Source organism: Hesperophylax consimilis, chromosome 19 (assembly GCF_061612785.1).
Source record: "Hesperophylax consimilis isolate HC1 chromosome 19, BYU_Hcon_1.0, whole genome shotgun sequence".
Classification (NCBI taxonomy): Eukaryota; Metazoa; Arthropoda; class Insecta; order Trichoptera; family Limnephilidae; genus Hesperophylax; species Hesperophylax consimilis.
In genome coordinates this window covers 2,181,317-2,201,922 of record NC_142854.1, presented here as the reverse complement: position 1 = coordinate 2,201,922, position 20,606 = coordinate 2,181,317, and the positions used below count along the sequence as shown (strand labels likewise).

The following is a 20,606-nucleotide window of genomic DNA, read 5'->3' as shown; positions in this document are numbered from 1 at the left end:
TTTTTAATTATGTGAGACCCAGCTGCCCGGAGCCAGTTGTGATAATAAATTTCAATCCACCATGTCCAAATTGTCAAATGTCACCATGTCAAATTAACTTCGCTTCCAACTTAATATCTCTTTAAACTATCTACCACATTGTAATTTTATTAACTTCATTCATACTGTTTCAGTTTTTTAAAATCTGTGTGCATTCAATTTAGCTCAATCTCCACAAATTTTTCTAAATATTTACGATATTTACCAATTTCCCAGCTTAGCTCATTAGCCACGCCGCCTTGTCATGTCGGTTAGGTAAATTAGTATCTAGCACTAAATACATTTGTAAGCATTTAGCTAAATTATAAATTGCAAAAAAACATTATTGCTGGAGGTAATTAGATTTTTTGGCACTATCTTAGAGTTACTGCAATGGGGAAAAATGGCACAATTTTGGTATAATATATTTTTTTAAAACACGCATTATATATTATCATATTGATTATGCTCTATCTACGATGACATGCTCAACATGCTGTGTATTAGAGGTGGGTCCTATGAGTACTTTTCGTTACTGGGTACAATGAGTACAGGTACAAAAAAATAACTGGTAAAAATACCGGTGACAAAATACTCAAAAGTATTTAATACCGACCTGAGAATTGATTCAGAATAAGTAATTCTAATTGAACTCGCATAAATTCTGCCCACATATTCTAAGGGAGCTTGATTCCCCGTTTTATTATTCGAAATCCGTGGGGGGGGGGGTTATTATTCCCCACAAAAAACTTTCAAAATGAATACTCTCCACGAAATATTTGAAATCCATAGGGGGGGGGGGGTTGTTAGAGAATTTCTGTAAACCATAATTCCCCACAAAAATTTTTCAAAATAAGTACTCCCCGCACAATTTTGAAATCCATGGGGGGGGGTTGTTACAGAACTTCGCTAAAAAAAATTCCGCACAGGCAAAATCATCATATGTAATTCCCCACGATAATTTTTCAAAATCCATCCATTTTTCCCGTCGCTAAATATCAGATCAAATACCAGCCACAAATACTACCCATCAAGAAAATACCTGTCATAAATGACTACTAAAAATACCCAACAAAAATACTCATAAAAAATACCCATCGAAAATACCTATCAGAAATACCCATCAAAAATACCCTTCCAAAATACCTATCAAAAATACCCATCAAAAATACCCATCGAAAATACCTACTGAAAATACCCATCAAAAATACCTACTAAAAATACCCATCAAAAATACCTATTAAAAATACCTGGTAAAAGTACCAATCAAAAATATTTAGTCCCGGTATAAAATACTCATGAGTATTTTGGAACCAGGTATTTTAGAGATCTGTCACAAGTACAAAGTATCGCATGGAAATACCCGGTACTTTTACTGGGTACGATAAATAAGCCTCACCTCTACTGTGTATTTCAAATTGCCCGTGAAGCGTGATAGACGCTTGGGGAAAAATAAACCACTCACCGCTTATTTCTAGTTTTCATGAAGGCTGTCAATGAAAATGTTTTAAAAAATCAACCCGTGTGAAGCAAAGTTTTTTGGTGAATGTGTTTTTATTAATAGATGTATTAAAAAATATATAATATATTTTTTGGTTTGACTGAGGATTGAACTGGCTCTTACTAACTTTTAAAACATAAAAAAGTTTGGTTTGACTTAGGATTGAATCGTCCTCCTCAGGGAACGCACTAATAACTATATATAATATTATTTCGCTCATTAACTGCTGTAATCTCATCCAATTTCAGAGAAATGCGTATATGTGATTGCTACCAAACGTTGATATAATGGATGCATTGCTCATGTTAATGTATTAAAGGTGGGACAACATTATCATACTCAACATTAAAATGGAAGAGGGGACAAAAAGGGTGATGAGTCACAACACCTACGTTTTTAATTATACATGTTATTGTTATTATCCGGGCCTTACAAGTTCACAAAACAAGCAACACATACATTATCCTTATGGATTTTACTGCTTCATAATCTTTGTTACAAGATCTAACACACAGTTTGCAAAAAATGTTATTCCTCAAAGGTAAACAATTTATTTGAAATACCATTTCAAATTTAATGTATATAGTGCGATAAATACTTATCTTGTAACAACCAGTGATTTTTTGTGGAAAATATTTATAAATAAACAATAATCTACATTATCAGCGAAGGAGCGTAATAATATTTACCAAACGTGACCTGGAAAATAGATAAAAAAATATTTATCAGAAAGGCGGTAAAAAAACAAATCCCTGCTCAATATTTGAATATTGAACACTTTCAGGAAAGTGACTAATCTGAGTTCTATATAGATTTTATTAGACGGGCAACACAAGCAGAACGATCGAGAAAAAGAGAAATAATGAAAAACATCACCTTTATTTACTTTTTATAATTACGACCATAATTTTTACAAATAAACTTTCAACAAAACCTAGACAAAGAGTCAATTCATTATGCATTTTGAATTTAAAACGTAAATAAAAATATATTATGCGCGCCCCCCAAAGTCTCATTTCTTGGCTCCGGGAGGCTGCAGCGCTTGGCCGCGATCCTTTCCACGTAATTTTATGCCGAGGGTTCTCTCAATCTTTCCAATGACGATGTTGTTTGGAATACCCCGGCCGGCTTCGTAGTCGTTGACGATTTGGGGCTTCTCGCATATCTTGGTCGCCAAGTCCTTCTGGCTCATGCCTTTGGCTTGTCTTCCCTGCATGATTAGCTTGCCAAGATCGATGGGAACTTTATCATGCTTCAACTCTTCCGTTTCCCTGTCTAGCTTGGCTGTGTTTTTCGTTACGACATGCTGCTTGTTGGTTCCTCCTCCGTATTTCTGCTGTGTTTCGACAGCAACCCCCTGCCGACGTGCGGCATTTATAGCTGCATCGGAATTTACGTTGGTCTTATTTGGCAGGCGCCTCTTCAACGCTGCTACTTCCCAGTCAGACATGTTTTTTATTTACTCAACTTACTGCAAAAGCTGGGGATTTATTATTAACTTTTGCGCAATAGTTTTAACACGCTCTACACACCTGTACAAATTTGACATAAATTTCAGAAACAAAAAATACTTCGAGAACACCATAGACACGTATTATATGCGCTTCGTAATATGCGGTTTGTGCAATATTGCAAGCCATAAATATAAAATGTCCCATACACCCGAAGTCCAATTCGTTGAGATTCGAAATTAAATATTTGAATTAATTTTACTGTAATTTTATTTATTTATTATTATACACGATATTAGCAGTAATTTATTTCCGTTTGTATGTTTCCTTACCTAAATCTCAACGTATAATATTTTATTTATCTTCGAATTGGCCATTTTTCTACCGAAGTATTGGGAAGTGTGGTTAAAAAATATTATGTACCTATTAGTCATCACGTGTTTACTTTTGACCCTCCCTAAATGAAGAAGCCAATTATTTAAGTATTCTATTCTTAAATTTAGTTCAAATGGAAAGTTTATTTTTAAATATTTTTATTTTTATATTCACGAAGAAAATATAAATAAATCTCCATGAAATATAAATTAATGCACCGCCTAGCGGGGTACCGCCTAGCGATGTCATTGGGTCATAATTAATCAGATCAAAGCAGTCCATTGGTCAGAATTCGATGTATTATTCCCGTCGTACATTGTGTTACGTATTACCTAATATGATTTGATATCCACTGGGATTACGCAATTATTCTTTTCTAATAGTCAAATGTTTATTTGATAATATTTACCAACTAAAGAAACTGCGACTATGTGAACAATTTATTCATATTTTAGGTTGGGATTTACGATGCCCGTGCATTTAGTGTGTGTAAAAAATGGCATTCCGACTTATAATAAATTGGCAAAGTTATTAATAAACATTAATTAATCATTTTACACACAACGAAAAATGAAAATGTACGAATTATTTCTTTAGGAATCGATTATTTTTGTGTTGAAATTTTGTTTTTATACCCCAAGAAACGAAAATAATTTATCTAGCTACCCGAAAATCGAACACAAATTCAATATTGTGGTTTGTTTCTTCTCAAAATTTCTCTAGACACCCCCCCACGATTATTAAAAAAAAATATTACGCTATACATGGTTTTAGCTCCTTTTCGGGTGACGTCTGGATTTATTTTGAATATCGAGTTGGCAACACTTCATGAAAGAACTGTCAAATTTCTAATGAAAAATGAAACATAACCAAAAAGTGATTAATAACAATAACATGCTGAATCGAATTTCCTAGAGCGAAATATATTACTGTTCCTAGTAGTGAATACGCATAGTAAAGTACAAAGGCGGCACAGGGATAAGCTTTTATTTAAATGGACACTTCTAAAGATAACTCGGACTCGGAGGAGGAGATATTTGTATTTGCCGACTTTAAGAATCTCTTGGATCAGGATATTTTAAAACCGGGAAATTTGCGAGTTGTAAAAGCAATCGGAATGGATTCCGAAAAACCTGTAATACAGCTCAACAATTACTTCTTCCAAGGTGAGAATATTTATTTATTTATTTTTATTTAATTTATTTATTTATCAAAAGAAAGTACATATTACATATTGGATGCTTTGCCTGTCCAACTAGGAAAGTTTCCCGTTCTAGGACAGACAAATTGACATGTTTAGTTCATATTATTACTGAAATGTACATAATTACATAACAAAAACCAAAAAAAAGTTTCATTTTTCTCTGAAACTAAGTTGTGTAATAAAGAAAATGTATATAATAAATATAAGTACACATACATTGTTTTGTGAGAAGTAGAAAAAATTAATCTGGTAGCATATATTATAATCGGATTTACCGAATTAACCTGGTAACATAAAATATTAAAATTTACAGAGTATGAGGTAAGCGTTGTAACTAGAATGTGTAATAAATTATGTGCATGATTGTTTTCACTGAATTAAAACATGAATTCAGAAGAAATTATATTATACGGCAATACGAATATATACCGCGCTCATTTCTTGAACTACTGCTAAAATGTAAAAACAATAACTATATACACGGTGTCCGGAAACTCGTAGTACAAGCGGGAAACTGGAGAATCTACACCACATGGGGAACCCAAAAAACATAAAGTTTTTTGATTTGAGCATTTTCAAAAAAAAAAAAAAACCAAAAAAAAATATTTTTCGGCTATTTTAGGGTTAAAGTTTTTTCTGGTGTTTAGGGTTGAATAACAGATGTTTTAACCCTGCAGAGCAGAAATATTTTATGATTACACCGGGTTAAATGAAGGGTGATTTCAAAATAATGCTTCAAATCCGAGTTTCTTCATTTGTTTTACTTTCAAATAGTTTTAATTAGTTGGGTACTTTGATCTTCAGTAATAATTTATAAGAATTTGATTAAAAAAATTAAAAAAAAAAAAAAAAAAAATCAACTTCAAACTCGATTTACTCGATAACGAAAGCTCAAATAAAAAAAAAAATATACTACAAAATCGACTCCAAATGTGATGTAGATTCACCAGTTTCCCGCTTGTACTACGAGTTTCCGGACACCCTGTATATAGATAGAAATATAAACTATGAAACATAAACTATGAATATAAATACAAAGTACCTGATTTAGTGCTACTTTGGTGAAATTGGTGCATTACTTCGTACGCCATATTGTGTTATGTATTTATTATAAATCATTACCGTAGTAGGTACCAAGTTTCACACAGAGTTAGTGTGCGACGTACAAATGTGATACGCTTTACAGTAGTGATGTACCTAATGAGCAGACAGGCTTCAGGGGCGCATAACCATAAATCTTAGGTTGAAAAACATCAGAAGTTTGGTGATTTTGTTTAACAGTTGATTTGGTGATTTTGTTTAACAGATAACTGTATGCTGTATAAACAGCATACGTTCACTTTCGACTCTCCCTAAGTTTAGAATCCAATCATTGACTAATTTACGCAGGACGCTTCCACTTTTTAATTTCCAAGAACCGGGTATAAGGTTGAACATTTTTGGACCTAGGTAAGAATATTGTCTTTGAGCAAGGGATGTCATAGTAGCAAGTGGAACTATTGGATTCCTCCCTGCATGTCGGGTGTTGTGATAATGTTCTACGGAGGGGAAGAGGTGACGATATTTTTGTGTGTATAATATAACTTTTCTTATAAATAGTTGCCTCACATCCAGAACTCCTATCTCTTTGAATAAATCATTACTAAATGGGGTATCTAAATGGTTTTTTCAGTATGACCCTTAGTAGTGATTTCTGTGCTTTGGCTAAGGGGTCCAGAATTGATTTGGTACATCCTCCCCATCCTAAAGATGCATATTCAAGTAAAGAGTTGCACATGGCATAGTACATTAGTTTTAGATCTTTTGCGCATAGAATATTTCTAATCGCCATGAAAAGATGCGTGAGTTTTCTGACCTTTGTGGAGATTGAATAGATATGTTCATTCCATCTCAGATTCTTGTCTACAATAATTCCTAGATATTTTATGCTATCCACATACTCTAAGGTATTGCAATTGCAAGTGTTTGGGTCATTGCAATGGTGTATAATAATTCTTTGAGTTTCTCTTGGTTGTCCCGCTTGAGTTGCACTGAAGCAAATGAATTTAGTTTTGTCAGTATTGAGAGTGAGAAGATTATTATCTAGCCATTGTTTTACCTTGTTAATACCAATTTCTGCATTACTATGAACTTCATTCCAATTTTTGCCTTCAAATAATAATACTGTGTCATCGGCAAAGGTGATAATATGATCGGCAAATGAACTGTTACATAATTCATTTATATAGATATTGAATAAAAGTGGTCCTAGAGTGCTTCCTTGAGGTACACCAAAGTTTATATCAGCCGGATCGCTTAGAGTATCGTTAATATTCACTCTTTGGCTCCTATTTTCTATATAACTACCTAACCACTTAAGTAGATGACCCTGAATGCCGATGCGCTGTAGTTTTTTCAAGAGAATTTTGTGTGAGATAGTATCGAACGCTTTGGCTAGATCCAAGAAGGGCGCAATGCATTTTCTTCCTCTATCTATATTGTTGGAGATGATTTTCGTCAGGTTTGTAATGGCATTTTCAGTGCTCAATCCTGGTCTGAAGCCATACTGTCTATTGGAAAGGATATTGTTTTTTTCAAGGTAATGACTTAGACGATTCTTTACAATTTTCTCAATAATTTTCGAGATTGAATTGAGCAAAGAAATTGGCCGGTAATTGTGTATCTGCGATTTATCTCCATTTTTGCGAAGCAGTATAACAATAGAGTGTTTTAAATGATTTGGAAATTTTCCTGAATTGAAGCTTAGATTGGAAATATACGCGATTGGAGTTGCTTTGAAGGATTTAGTAATTTTTAGCAGAATTGATGAAACGTTGTCAGGACCACAAGCATTCGATGACTTGAGTTCGTCAATTATATTTATGACTTCGTTTGAAGTTGTTTGGATGTTGTCTAATTTATGACCGAAATTAGAGATTTTTAACTTAGCGAGATATTATATTTGCGGAAAATATACAGAAAATAGGAACATCTAGGCTTAATGCACAGATTTTATTTTAAAAACACTTTGTTTATAACAGTGAGGGCCTTTTATTATGGATGGCCTTATTTTATGCGGAGTGGAAGTCAGTTCATCAAAATTAGGAACTATTCTAATTTCGAGCTTGAAAAAATCATAAATAATTTTGTATTATATTCCCGCAAAAATGTTAATTGCTTTTATGTTTCAAGAATTTATTTATTTTGATGACGACAAATTTTCAAATACCTTGTGGGGATAGACCGCATCATTCCCTATGAAAATATCTGTTTTACCTTTTAGGATATTTTGTTTGTATGCACTGTAAATCTGCCGCTTTTCTAATTGGACATTTGCCTTATTTTTGGTTTGGCGGATTAGTGACAGAGAATTGTAGTTGCTGATCTCCAAATATTGGAGGAAGCCCAGTACTAATACACATTTGTCTATCTCCAGGAGAGTACAAGAACTGCATGGGCACTCACCTGCTCCTGGAGGAAGACCTGGAAACCCGGGAGACGGATCCTGTCTTCGATGTGCAGCCGGAGAAGAGCCTCCGCTATCTCTGCAAGACCCGTAAGGTGTTGCAGATGCAGAGGATCTTTCTTAGGCCTAAAGAAGGTACCTATTTGTCTCATCTTATCTTTTTTCCCTCGTCCTATTCGGGTCAGACCTTGACAAGGTGTCCTGCGCTTCTTCAGCAATCTCCGTCCATGGCAGGTCCAGCCTCCCCTAGCATTGCCTCTGGAGTTATGTTTCCCAACAACTATGGCTGCGGCGGTCCACTGGGTGTCTCTACCCCTCCTTCTCTCTCCTCCCTGATATCCCTCTGTATTTTAGTGGATTTTGGTCTTCCGATATTCTTAAATCCCCCAGGCTTCTGGCATATTCTGTCGGAAGGTCTGAGAATTCCTGCTTTGCAATAAAATCCAAATAAATGGAATATTTCTGAACGTATTCTAAAAAATTAAAAACTGTTTCTGAAAGGTATTGAAATACACTTACAAATTTTACTATCAGAAATAAACATAATTTTAAATTAAACTTTTCAATTTTTCAATGCAAACATAATTTAAACAATTTTTTAAAAATGGGCTCACCTTGCGATTTTTGTAACTAAAATAACTGATAATGGAAAATAAACACATTTTACTATACAAATGTATTTTTTTTATCGTTATCTAGTGTAATTTGTAGAACTCCATTTTAATTTTAAGTTTTTCTTTTTGTGTTCAATAATTTACAGCAAAATTGTTTATTTATAAACTGCTGTGTAATTATTATTAAGAATCAAACTGTTTGATAATGCCTTCAGAAGGCGAAACAGCTGTCACACGTGATGATAATAATTACACAGCAGAACTTCTTTATAAATAAACTGTTTTTTGGTAAATTGAATAGTAATATTATTGAATATGTAAAAGACAAACTTATAAATGATACATTCCAGAGTGGAAGATACTCCCAGTATCGCCCTGGTGTGAGACCACCATTCAGAATTGAAACGTTGCTTGAAATGGCTTTAGCCATGTTTGGTGACCATATCAGAATAGCAAGGTACTTCCGCATCTTACTCTTGCCATCTCCTTCCCCACCCCACTACCTTCAGCATCACAATATTCCCTAATTAGGGTTGCCATAGTCTCACTGGCTCCAGATGGTTGGGAGCAGTTGGGACTCTTCTGCAGTATTCACATAAAGAAGAACATATAAATATTTAGCTTCTTTTTTAGTAAATTTTGGTCTGTATGATACATTTTAGGATAGGACATATTTGCTTCTCTGTGGATGGAATGTGATACTGTATTTTTGGAGTAAACACACGTAGTATAATAAGTTATAAGTCTAAGCGATGGGAATAGATCAAACGCATATACATTAGGGTGTCCCAGGACATAAGGAAGAATTTTTTTTTCATGAATTTAAATATGCATACCCTCTTATTTTATTCCATTTGATCCCAATAACTCATATAATAAATATTATTTTGATTAAAAACCGGCAACCCGTGCCGACTTGATGCCAAACATATGGTACAGAGTTAATATGGAAGGATTTTCAACTTTCATTTTTGTCGGATAAATAAAATTTTAAAATGCACAAATGTTCAATTGTGTAGTATTTTATATTTAAAAATGGTTTATTGATTAAATTTTTTCTTCATTGTTATATACAGACTTGGTGGTACTGTGAGGATCTCAATAATTATACGCGTGTGCGGATAGAATGTTTATTAACACTTTAGAACGGATTGTCTACTACTGTCTTCTTAGCTGTCGGTTGGGAAAAGTGAGAGAGCAGATGCATCCATCATCTTTTATACGTCGATCATCTCGCTCTTACACATTCAAAAAGCAGGCGTACCACCTAAAACCTTTCTTACATTCATACTTTGTTTTTTTACAGTCAGGATAAATCTTCCGGTGGTCCTGAAAACGAGGACACAAAAATTATTTTTGCTTCCTCTTCGACCGTGAGATTAACCCATGAAAATCTTGCATAATAATAATAATAATAATAATAATAAGCCTTTTATTCTGAACTTCTGTTAGGTACATTAATATTAGAAATATTTTGTTTGTTATAATATATCCCGAAGCTCAGTTTGCCTCTTGGCATAGGCCTCCTCTAACAATTTTCATTGGGACCTGTCACGCGCTACTCTTCTCCATTGATGTCCAGCCGTGAGTTTTAGGTCGTCTTCCCATCTCATGTGTTGACGTCCTCTACTTCTCTTGCCATCTCTGGGATACCAGTCAGTGACATTTTTACACCATTTCTCTTGTGGGTCTCGGATCATATGACCTGTCCATCTCCATTTTTGTTGGTCTATTCGGGTAACTATATCAGCAACATTAGTTATCTCCCTTATTTTGCTACATCTCACTCTGTCCTGTTTTCTTATTCCTGTCAAACTTCTCTCCATGGCTCTCTGGCAGCGTTCCAACTTTTCTCTGTGGCGTTTTGCATTAACTTAACAGTTATTTCAGCTGTATCATTCGCTACCCTCAGCGGCGACACCTTCTTTCTGACTTCTTGATACGAAGCATTATTTGACCACATCGTAGGGAATTAGTTAAGAAAACTGGCATCTGTTTTCAGACGATCAAACAAATACTTGCTCTTGACTGAAATGAAGTCGTAAATATTTTTCTCTGAAACAAAAGTCACTAAATTATGATATGAACAAAAACCTCAATACAAAACATAATTTAAACTACTTAATAAACTTACCATACAATTTACCATCAAGATCTTCCTTCGATGGGATGTAACGTTTGTCATGGGTTGATAAATTATTTTTTTTGATATTTCGAGCATTTTTATTTTAGTTGTTTGATCCACAGCGTCGTCAAACAGCGATAAAATAGATCCTTCATCGGTCAAATACCATAACTGCTTACTGAACAGAAATAAAGCTGCCATTGAGATGTTTTCATCAATATTTTCTTAAGCCTTCATCGATTTCAAAAAGCACAAGTCCTGGTAAGGTGCTTTAACTGCTATAATACATTGTAGCCATGGCTTGACATAGGATGTTACTATGAACAGGCAAACGTCTAAAAGTGCCGCCTTATCCTTACCGGTAATTTTAAATTGCGCACAAATTAATGATATTTTCAAAGAATAAAGCGCCTTTGTCATCCATCGAGCACCTGGAGGCCGAATCTTAAATTTTCTCGCTGTATCTCCTCCTAAAACTATCACACAGAGCTCTAAAAACTCTCAATAGTCATGTCCAAGTATTTTTGTTGTCAGTGCAGTACGGTAAAAGTCAAGCAAATCATCGATTTCGGAAGCGGTTAGGCGCAATGTGAGATTTTCTCTGTAGCACTGAATTTTATCGGGATCAACATTTTTACAGTTATCTCGAAACTTTTTGAAGAGTGGTATGTCAGGGCTTGTAGTCACTTGACTGATTTTTACTTCAAACACAGCTTTTAATACCAACTATGGCTATATTTGGTATATATTGACAGTTAAATTCACTTTCCGGATACTGTAGAACAAAACTTCAAGAACTTGTCCATTAGATGGCAGTTTAGAACCCGATATTTGGTGTTTTACGACTCCTATTACAAATATACTATTTTTAGAAGTGCGTAAATCTAACAACATCTTGCCTGAACGAGTGATTTTCGTTAACTAACAAAATAGCAAGTTACTACAAGCTCATCAACACGTTTGCTCGCTGGCGTCTTAATGTACAAGTACTGACATCTTTCGATGCAAGTCGGCACGGGTTGCAGTTGTCCAAAGAAAACTAATTTTTTTTAATCAGTGTTTTGTCATTATTAAAACAAAATTAGAGGGTATGCGTTCAAAAATAACAACTTAAATTTTTTTGGGACACCCTAATATACATATTAAATTGTTATGCGCCTTTGAGGTGATTTTCTCACGAAAACGGTGCTATACAAATAATCCAATCGTTATTTATTCAAAATAGATATTTAGCACAGATTGTCGATAGGAGTACACTCCAATATATATACTGTATTGTGGCACCTGACTTTTGGCACCACTGGCGAATTCTTGGCATATCAAAGGGTTTGTAGCGGCTACGTAACGCTCCGCTCCCCTCGCCTCAACATTTGTCTTATACCCTGTACTGCCTGCTTGTCACAGACCAGTTAATAAACGCACTAGCTTCGTAGCAGACGTATTCACATTATTGCTCTGCATTTCCTCCCACACACATACCTATCCTAAGCGTACTGCTCGTATGCCTCCAAAGGTTAATAAGCTAGGTCGGTTGCCATTTAGGTACGGGAACGTAAACCAACCGGATTTCTTTAATTGTAGGTACGGAAGAGGGCACTAACAGCACCAACGGTCAACTGGATACACACGCCTCCACAGTGGAAGAGGCCCTCCAGAACTTCCAGGCTTACTTTGACGAAAACGATTGTGACCTTCCCCTCACCAAGACCAACTCCACTTCCGGCATCCTCAAGTCGCAGAGATCTTCAAAAGCACGTTCCAACAAACACAAATTACTCTGTCTCAACGATCTCAGTGAGGAAGAGAATGACTGATACGTATAATTGTCTACAATTGATTTGTGTTGTCTATGGAAGTGGTGATGGGCACAACAATGACATGACATAACGTCTACGGCAATCCATTACCGCGTAGACAAAAAACACGCGATGATTTTACCCAAACGAAAGGCACGGTGAGATGCGCAGTGATCCTATTTGCATTGTAAGACTACGTCAAATGGCATTGCGAAAAGACTTACGCGGTGATGGATTGCCGTCGACGATATATCAAATAATCTCTGGAACTTTGTTAGAGTAATAACTTGTGAAAAGGGACATTGCAACATGCGATTTGGGGTAGGTGGTCTTTGAGAGTCTGGACATTTTATAAAATTTGTTGGTAATGTTTATCAATTATGTATAAGGGTGTTTTCGCCAAAGTTTGTACACCATAATAATAATATGTACTTCTCGTTGCCCAAAATACTAATGTGTAAATGCCCAGAATACTAAATATGGTCACAGAACGGAACTAACGGATTCTGGACCAGAAATATTAAATGTGATTTTCAATTGACGTGATGATTCAACGTTGATAGAAATTTATGTAAAACTATTATATTTTCCAAAAATATACTATGTAAGCTATTTAAAAAACCACGAAATAATCTTACACATCTAAAATCATTCCCTACGATCATTGAATGTTTCTACATTCCCTACGATCATTGAATTTGTCTACATTTCCTACGTTAATTGAATGTTTTTACATTTCTTACGATCATTGAATGTTTCTACATTCCCTACGATCAATAAATGTTTCTACATTCCCAACGATCATTGAATGTTTCTACATTCCCTACGATCATTGAATGTTTCTACATTCCCTACGATCATTGAATGTTTCTACATTCCCTACGATCAATAAATGTTTCTACATTCCCTACGATCATTGAATGTTTCTACATTCCCTACGATCGTTGAATGTTTCTACATTCCCTACGATCATTGAATGTTTCTACATTCCCTACGATCAATAAATGTTTCTACATTCCCTACGATCATTGAATGTTTCTACATTCCCTACGATCGTTGAATGTTTCTACATTCCCTACGATCATTGAATGTTTCTACATACCCTACGATCATTGAATGTTTCTACATTCCCTAAAATTATTGAATGTTTCTACATTCCCTACGATCATTGAATGTTTCTACGATCCCATCTCTATGGTAAAAACACACTGATCTAAATAATTGATTTTACAAAATTGCAGGTTCGACAGTTGTATTTATGTAACTAAATTAATAAATTCTAATGTTAAACATGTATAATTTTCCAAATTTCTATAATACGTAACTATGAAAACGCCAATCTAAATCGTGGGATAGGACAAAAACGCAATGTACAAACTTTGGCGAAAATGCCTATACTATAATATGATTTTTACTAACAATACAACTTATCGATCTAATAAAGTTATTTATTTTATAAATTTTACAAGCATTTTATTAAATTATTCTTAAACATTTCGAAGTCAATATACAGGGTGGGGAAGAAGTAATGATCCGGTTTTGAGGAGGTATAAAAAAATACTAATAAACTTAGAGACATCATTTTTTTATTACGATCTGTACATAATCTCAATTTTTTCATTAGGTTTTGAATACCACTTCAGCAAGATGGCCGCCTTCAGTAGCAATACACTGATTTAGACTATTTCTGAAGTTTTGGGATGCTTAAAAAATCTTAAAATAATAAAAGTCGAGCACGGAACATTTGTCTCAATTTGGCCATAGAAATCCGAGCTATGTGTGCTGTAGACCCATCTTGTTGGAACCACAGATCTCCAAAATTATTTTCATCACTCGCAATTTTTGCAATTTGTTGCTGCAAGAAAAGCAGCCCAAAACTTCAGAAATAAACTACATCAATGTATTGATGCTGAAGCACCCTGTATTTTCAAACGATTTGAAGCTAAATAGAAATATATATAATGCAAAAAAAATAAATAATAAACAATGGGATTGCTGGCGATGATCGGCAAGTTCCTCCATACAGCGTCTCCAAAGATCGCCATTGTAGATAGAGGGAGATGTGGCATAGAAGCATGACGACTCTCGCCGAGCTACTTCCAAACTTCATGGACTACCAGAGCAGCGGATCCAATGAAAGTTATGTGTTTGGTGTGTTGGTGGAAACAAAGGCGAGACGCAGATGCGATTTGCAGTTGTATGGGTGAACGGTGTTGGCGATACAATTTTTATACTAATATTGCTTCATAGGGGTCATTTGCGTCATGGACAACAGCAACGGTAAAGTTAAGGTTGTCAAACTACAGATTTGTGGTTCACCAGGGTACAACATTAAGTCAAACAATAAATTATTACTATTTATTAATACATATCTATTTTTAAAGAAGCGTTTACTCCCGGCTCCTTTTGTCTCGCGAAAATCTCTATGACCCTCTTATTGAGATATGAACATTGTACAAAATATATACTATTGCTCAAAATTCCTAACATTTCGAACTCACCGAAAGGCTAAACAATGCAGGAGTAGGCTGCCACATCGGAAGACAGTGTCTGAATAACGTCAGTTATGCGGACGATATGGTCCTGATGGCACCATCTACAAGGGGACTGCGCATTCTTCTGAAAATCTGTGAAGAGTATGCTGAAGAAACAAATATGTTATATAACCTCGCTAAAACGGCTCTATTGGTCATAAGACATGGGGAAGGCCCGAAAAATATTCCTCCAGCTACCTTGAACGGTGTGAACTTGAAGGTGACCAAAGGAACTAAATACCTTGGGCACATAATCACCAGTAATCTGATGGACGATGATGATATTGATAGACAAAGGAGAGCTCTCAGCGTTAAAGCAAACATGCTCAGTAGAAGATTTCGCCTTTGCAGTACCGCAGTAAAAAGGACGCTCTTCCTTTCCTTCTGCACAACGTTGTACACGTGCGAACTATGGGCAAACTACAGAAAGAGTAGTATAGAAAGACAACGGGTCCAATACAACAACGCCTTCCGCACAATGTTTTGTCTCCCCAGATACTGCAGCGCTTCCCGTATGTTCACGGAGGGGCGAGTTCCCGGATATGCAGCCCTTATTAGATCCAGGGTGGCAGGAATGAGGGAAAGGATAAGAAGCTCTGGAAATATCCTCACTATGGAAGCCCGCCTCACTCCATCCTCCAGCATTGACGCACACTGGAGAAAAATACTAGCGCCTAATATAGTCACCGCTCCCTAAAGGCTTCAACTTTCTATTATTCTATTATTTTATCATTTTATTCTATTTTATTTTCAATTTATTCTGTTTTCTTTTCTTTGTTTTTTTTTCTGTTCTATCTTTTTGTTTTTGATTATATATTTTGTTGTATCTCTATATGGAATGTGTGGGACTGCACTAACCTCCCCACATACCGGAATAAACACTTTATTATTATTATTATTTCTTACCCTTTTCCAAAAAAATTCCCATTATCCCTTGAAAATTCAAAACCCCCAGATCTGGGAAATCTCCCTAGACATAACATCACTGCGAACTAATGGCTCATATAATGACATGTTTGATTTTGTGTCGAAAAAAGCTGTAACCGGAACATTGGTTGAACAAGAGTAGATTTTAAATTGAAGATACAATATCGACAACAATATGACACATACGCATTTCCATTGAACATGCTACTGAACAAATCGTTCCTTCCGATGTGTTGGTAAAAGTTTGGACGCCGTCTGCGATATGCTAATATTGGAAAAGAATTGTGTGCACCCACGCTTACAACTGTTCACAGAAGTAAAATAGTAAAATTCTGGATCGCAATCGAAAACGAACTGCTGCGAACATAAACCCAATCACTCTGCAAGTTACAGCACCTATTGTATGAGATCTTTGTGAGATGTTATTACCCAATCGAGTTTCGTATTGTGAGACATGTCGGATATTTTGTAGGTTGTTATTAACATTAACATTATATAAATACCAATACCACCTGGGTTGGTCGGCCGAACGCATTAGAATGTGGACAATTTGGGCAAAGTTGCGCTGCGTAGACTCTGACACCGGTTACCACCGGGGTATACAATTTATTTCAAAAGGAAACTTAAGATGACTTGTTTGTGGGTGTTAATTAATACCTCCCTAATTGAGAATAAGTTCCTCTGGGTTGTTCCAGGCTGCAGTCTGCAGGGTGAAGATTGGCCTGATGATAGCCAACTTCTGATAGGGAACACAACGGAAGAAAAAAAATAACCAATAATATAAAAAACTGGAAATACCGAACCAAGAGCCCTAACTTGCAGAGCCGGTGGGACTATGGCCTCCCATTCGAACAATGTGTGGTAGCCGATTATCTGGTAGGTGGGACGATCGGCTACTGGTCCGACTTACAACATCTTCGACGCGAGATATAGTCAGTGAAAAGCAGTAGCGGTTCATGACTTTTGGGTGTGATAGAGTGCTATGTTTGAAAAATTCGACATTTTAGAAGTTGTTTAGCCAAAAACGAACTTTTATTTTTTTCCAAATTTTTTTTTAATATATTTTTTTTGTTTTGTATAAAGATTTTCTGTAAATTTCAGTTTAGCCTGAAAATGTTCATACAAAAAAAAACGAATTTTAGAAAAAAAATAATACTTTTTCAGCTATAACATCAATAATGACATTATTTGACATATATTAGCACTCCAGTACACACAAAAGTCACCAGCCGCCACTGCTGAAAAGGTCTGTATTATAAATCTTAGTGCCAGTTGTTTCGCAGAACTTGAACAATTCATCAAATTTTAAAGTTTTTTTTTTTGTATTAGGCAATTCACCCTAAAGAGAGTGCTATGTGAAATTTTAAAGTTAATATTCAAGTTCTGTTATAATTACACTATGTGCCTATTTTTACATAGTACTTGGATATTATATATTCAACTTTCACAGTGCTCGAATGTTAGCTATGAAGTTTGGTGAATTGCTATAGCTTACTAGCAGAAGTTCGTGACGTTGTCCGGACTTTATGGAGAATTGTTATAGTTTACTGGCTGAAGTTTGCGGCGTTGTCCAGGCTTTATGCAGAATTGCTATAGTTTACTAGCTGAAATTCGCTATGTAATCCTGAGTTTTATGCAGAATTGCTATGGCTTACTAGCTGAAGTTCGCGGCGTTGTCCGGGCTTTATGCAGAATTGCTATAGTTTGCTAGCTGAAGTTTGCTGCGTTTTCCGGGGTTTTTGTAGAATTGCTATAGTTTACTAGCTGAAGTTCACGGCGTTGTTCGGGCTTTATGCAGAATCGCTATAGTTTACTAGTTGAAATTCGCGGCGTTATTTATTTATTTATTTTATTTTACGCCCAGAGGGCTTTTACATATATACATAAAAGCAGTACAATTTAACATGAGAAAGAAATATACATACATACATAAATGAATTAAAAATAAATGCAATAAAAATTTTAATTTAAAGTACAGTGAAAAATAAAAACCAAAATTTAAAGTACCGTGATCAGAGAATCATAACATTATTGTTACGGTATTGGTTTCGCATAGTACGAAACCTCTCTACCGGGGAATTGGCTAGTTGCAGGAGTTCGGAACTGTCCGATTTGTATTTTAATATTTTATATACGTTAATTTTAATGATGAAAAAACATTTTTTTTTATAACTAAATAATACTACGGATTATAATGGTTTATAATACTATTTCATTACTATATACATATTTCCCAAGTTTTGAATTCTATGTAGTGGTATATTGAACTGCATCTTGGTCGTAGTGTTACCACAATAAAACGGTATTACTGACCTTGTGTTTCTGGCTGGCACATTCAAATTTATGAGCGCCAATAATTCAGGGCTGTCAATTGTATTATGCAAGATTTTAAATAGAAATACTAGATCGAAAAAAGTTCTTCTGTCACTCAAAGTTAATACATTAGATAACCGCAATAGATAAATGTAGTTTATTTGTTCTTTCGGTATTTTTAGTTTATAACTTAAAAAGCTTAGGATTGTTTTTTGTACTCTTTCTATTGTTTGAGAATGCGCATTATAGTCGGGAGACCATACAGTTAAATTATATTCAATCTGACTCCTCACTAGTGATGTGTAAAGAAGTTTTATTGTTTTAATGTTGGTAAAATCTTTAGCCACTCTCAGTACAAAACCTAACATTTTTAAACCCTTCTTTGAAATATTTTCAATGTGAGGTATGAAGCTAAGTTTGGTGTCGAAAGTAACACTTAAGTCATTTATTTGGAACAGATTCGAGAATGATGTTATTGATTGAGTAATTAAAATAAATCGGATTTTTTATTTAAAAAAATCTCATAATATATAGCTAGCTTGTATGTATATATATTATGAGCTCATAGCATAGCTTGTTATCGTTACACCACTGAACTAATTTTGAAAAATTTGCTGAGAGAATATAACAGTCGTCCAGGCTTCGAATTGCTTTAAAAAGTTTCAAATCATCTGCGAATATAAGTACGTCGATGCATTTAAAAATATTACAAATGTCATTCACAAAAAATATAAATAATACAGGTCCAATGTGGGAACCTTGCGGTATACCTGGATGCAAAAAAATCATATGATGATTCCCCATTTAGTTTAACACTAAGTTTTCTGTTTGAAAGATATCTTATAAACCAATGCAACATATTTCCACGAACTCCAGCTTTAAACAGTTTTTTCTACGAGAATAGCGTGACAAACCTTGACGAAAGCTTTGCTGAAGTCAGTGTAAATTGAGTCAACTTGAAGCTTCTTCGCCATTGCATCGGAAATGAAATTTTGATATAGAATGTGGTTAGTTAGTGTTGATTTTCCGGCTATAAAACCATGCTGTTCAGTACATATACTATCTTTAAATGAACTAATTATTTTATCCAGGATAAGATTCTCAAAGAGTTTTGGAATTGTTGATAGTATGCATATCGGTCTATAATTAGTTACTTCGTTTTTATCTCCTTTCTTGAAGATAGCTCCTATTATATAACTATGTTTCCATAGATCGGTTTTCCTGAGCTTTTTGCAGCATTGCTATAGTTTACTAGCTGAAGTTCACGGCGTTGTTCGGGCTTTATGCAGAATCGCTATAGTTTACCAGTTGAAATTCGCGGCGTTATCCTGAGCTTTTTGCAGAATTGCTATATTTTAATTGCTGAAGTTTGCGGCTTTGTCCGGGTTTAAGGCACAATTTTTCGAAATCAGATGTAGACAGTATTGTTTCTTTTATTTTGAACGTCAAATTTCATCAAGAAGTATACAAAATTATGCTTTAAGGGGTGGAAAAGGGGGATGAGAGTTGTTTTTCTTATGTAGAGAATGATCTTCGTTTTGTTTCGGAGATCAATTGAGCAAAACTTCATCAATTTTGGAATAAAACTGAAGATTTGTAAAAGAAAAACAAAAAACACGCACGTGGCTGGATAGATAGATGTTCGTATATTATTTAATTTTCTTTAAAATATTTTTGTGTTGTAATGTTGTGTATTTTGCCTAACCACTAGGCGCCAATTCATGCTGTATGTATTGCATAATAATTTAGCGCCAATTCATGCTGTATGAATTGCATAATAATTTGGCGCCAATTCATGCTGTATGTATTGCATAATAATTTGACGCCAAATCACGCTGTATATTCTGCTAAACAATTTGGCGCTAATTTAGCAGTGTATTTTGCATAATCATTAGGCGCCATATCGTGCTGTGTATTTTGCCTAACCATAAGGCGCCAATTCATACCGTGTATCAACAGAATGAACATGAAGTTTTAAAATATCATACAACATATTATTGTTTATTCCTGCGCTATTTTAATTTATTATTATTTTTTATTTAACGGCAATATAAAGTAAATTTAAAAATATACAGTATAAAGTAAAATAAAAATATAAAGTGATGTAGTTTGTTCTCAGTCCTCCTCACTAGGTATTCCTGCTCCAAGGCGGATTGTAGGTTGTTGTATGTGTGTTAATAATGATTTCCGCATCTTCTAATTTGTTGGTTCCCACAAAATATAAAATAAATTAAGCAAAAAGTATTAATGTTTGTTGTCTGTAGGGTAGTATACGCACGTTTTAGGGTAGTATACGCACAGGA

At 34.9% G+C, this 20,606-nt stretch overlaps 2 protein-coding genes across 2 annotated transcripts; one reads left to right on the top strand and one right to left on the bottom strand.

Moving 5' to 3' along the window:
- Positions 1-2,379: 2,379 nt before the first annotated feature.
- On the bottom strand, positions 2,380-3,103 carry mbf1 (multiprotein bridging factor 1). Its single transcript, XM_089643569.1, has one exon. It carries the CDS (start codon positions 2,967-2,969, stop codon positions 2,532-2,534), a length of 438 nt encoding a protein of 145 aa, XP_089499695.1. The 5' UTR covers positions 2,970-3,103; the 3' UTR covers positions 2,380-2,531.
- A 943-nt stretch (positions 3,104-4,046) lies between these two features.
- Positions 4,047-14,296, top strand: LOC149414639 (general transcription factor 3C polypeptide 6). The gene is made up of 3 exons (XM_089643366.1): positions 4,047-4,511; positions 7,965-8,129; positions 12,315-14,296. Exons 1-3 carry the CDS (start codon positions 4,340-4,342, stop codon positions 12,545-12,547), a joined length of 570 nt encoding a protein of 189 aa, XP_089499492.1. The 5' UTR covers positions 4,047-4,339; the 3' UTR covers positions 12,548-14,296.
- Positions 14,297-20,606: the final 6,310 nt, after the last annotated feature.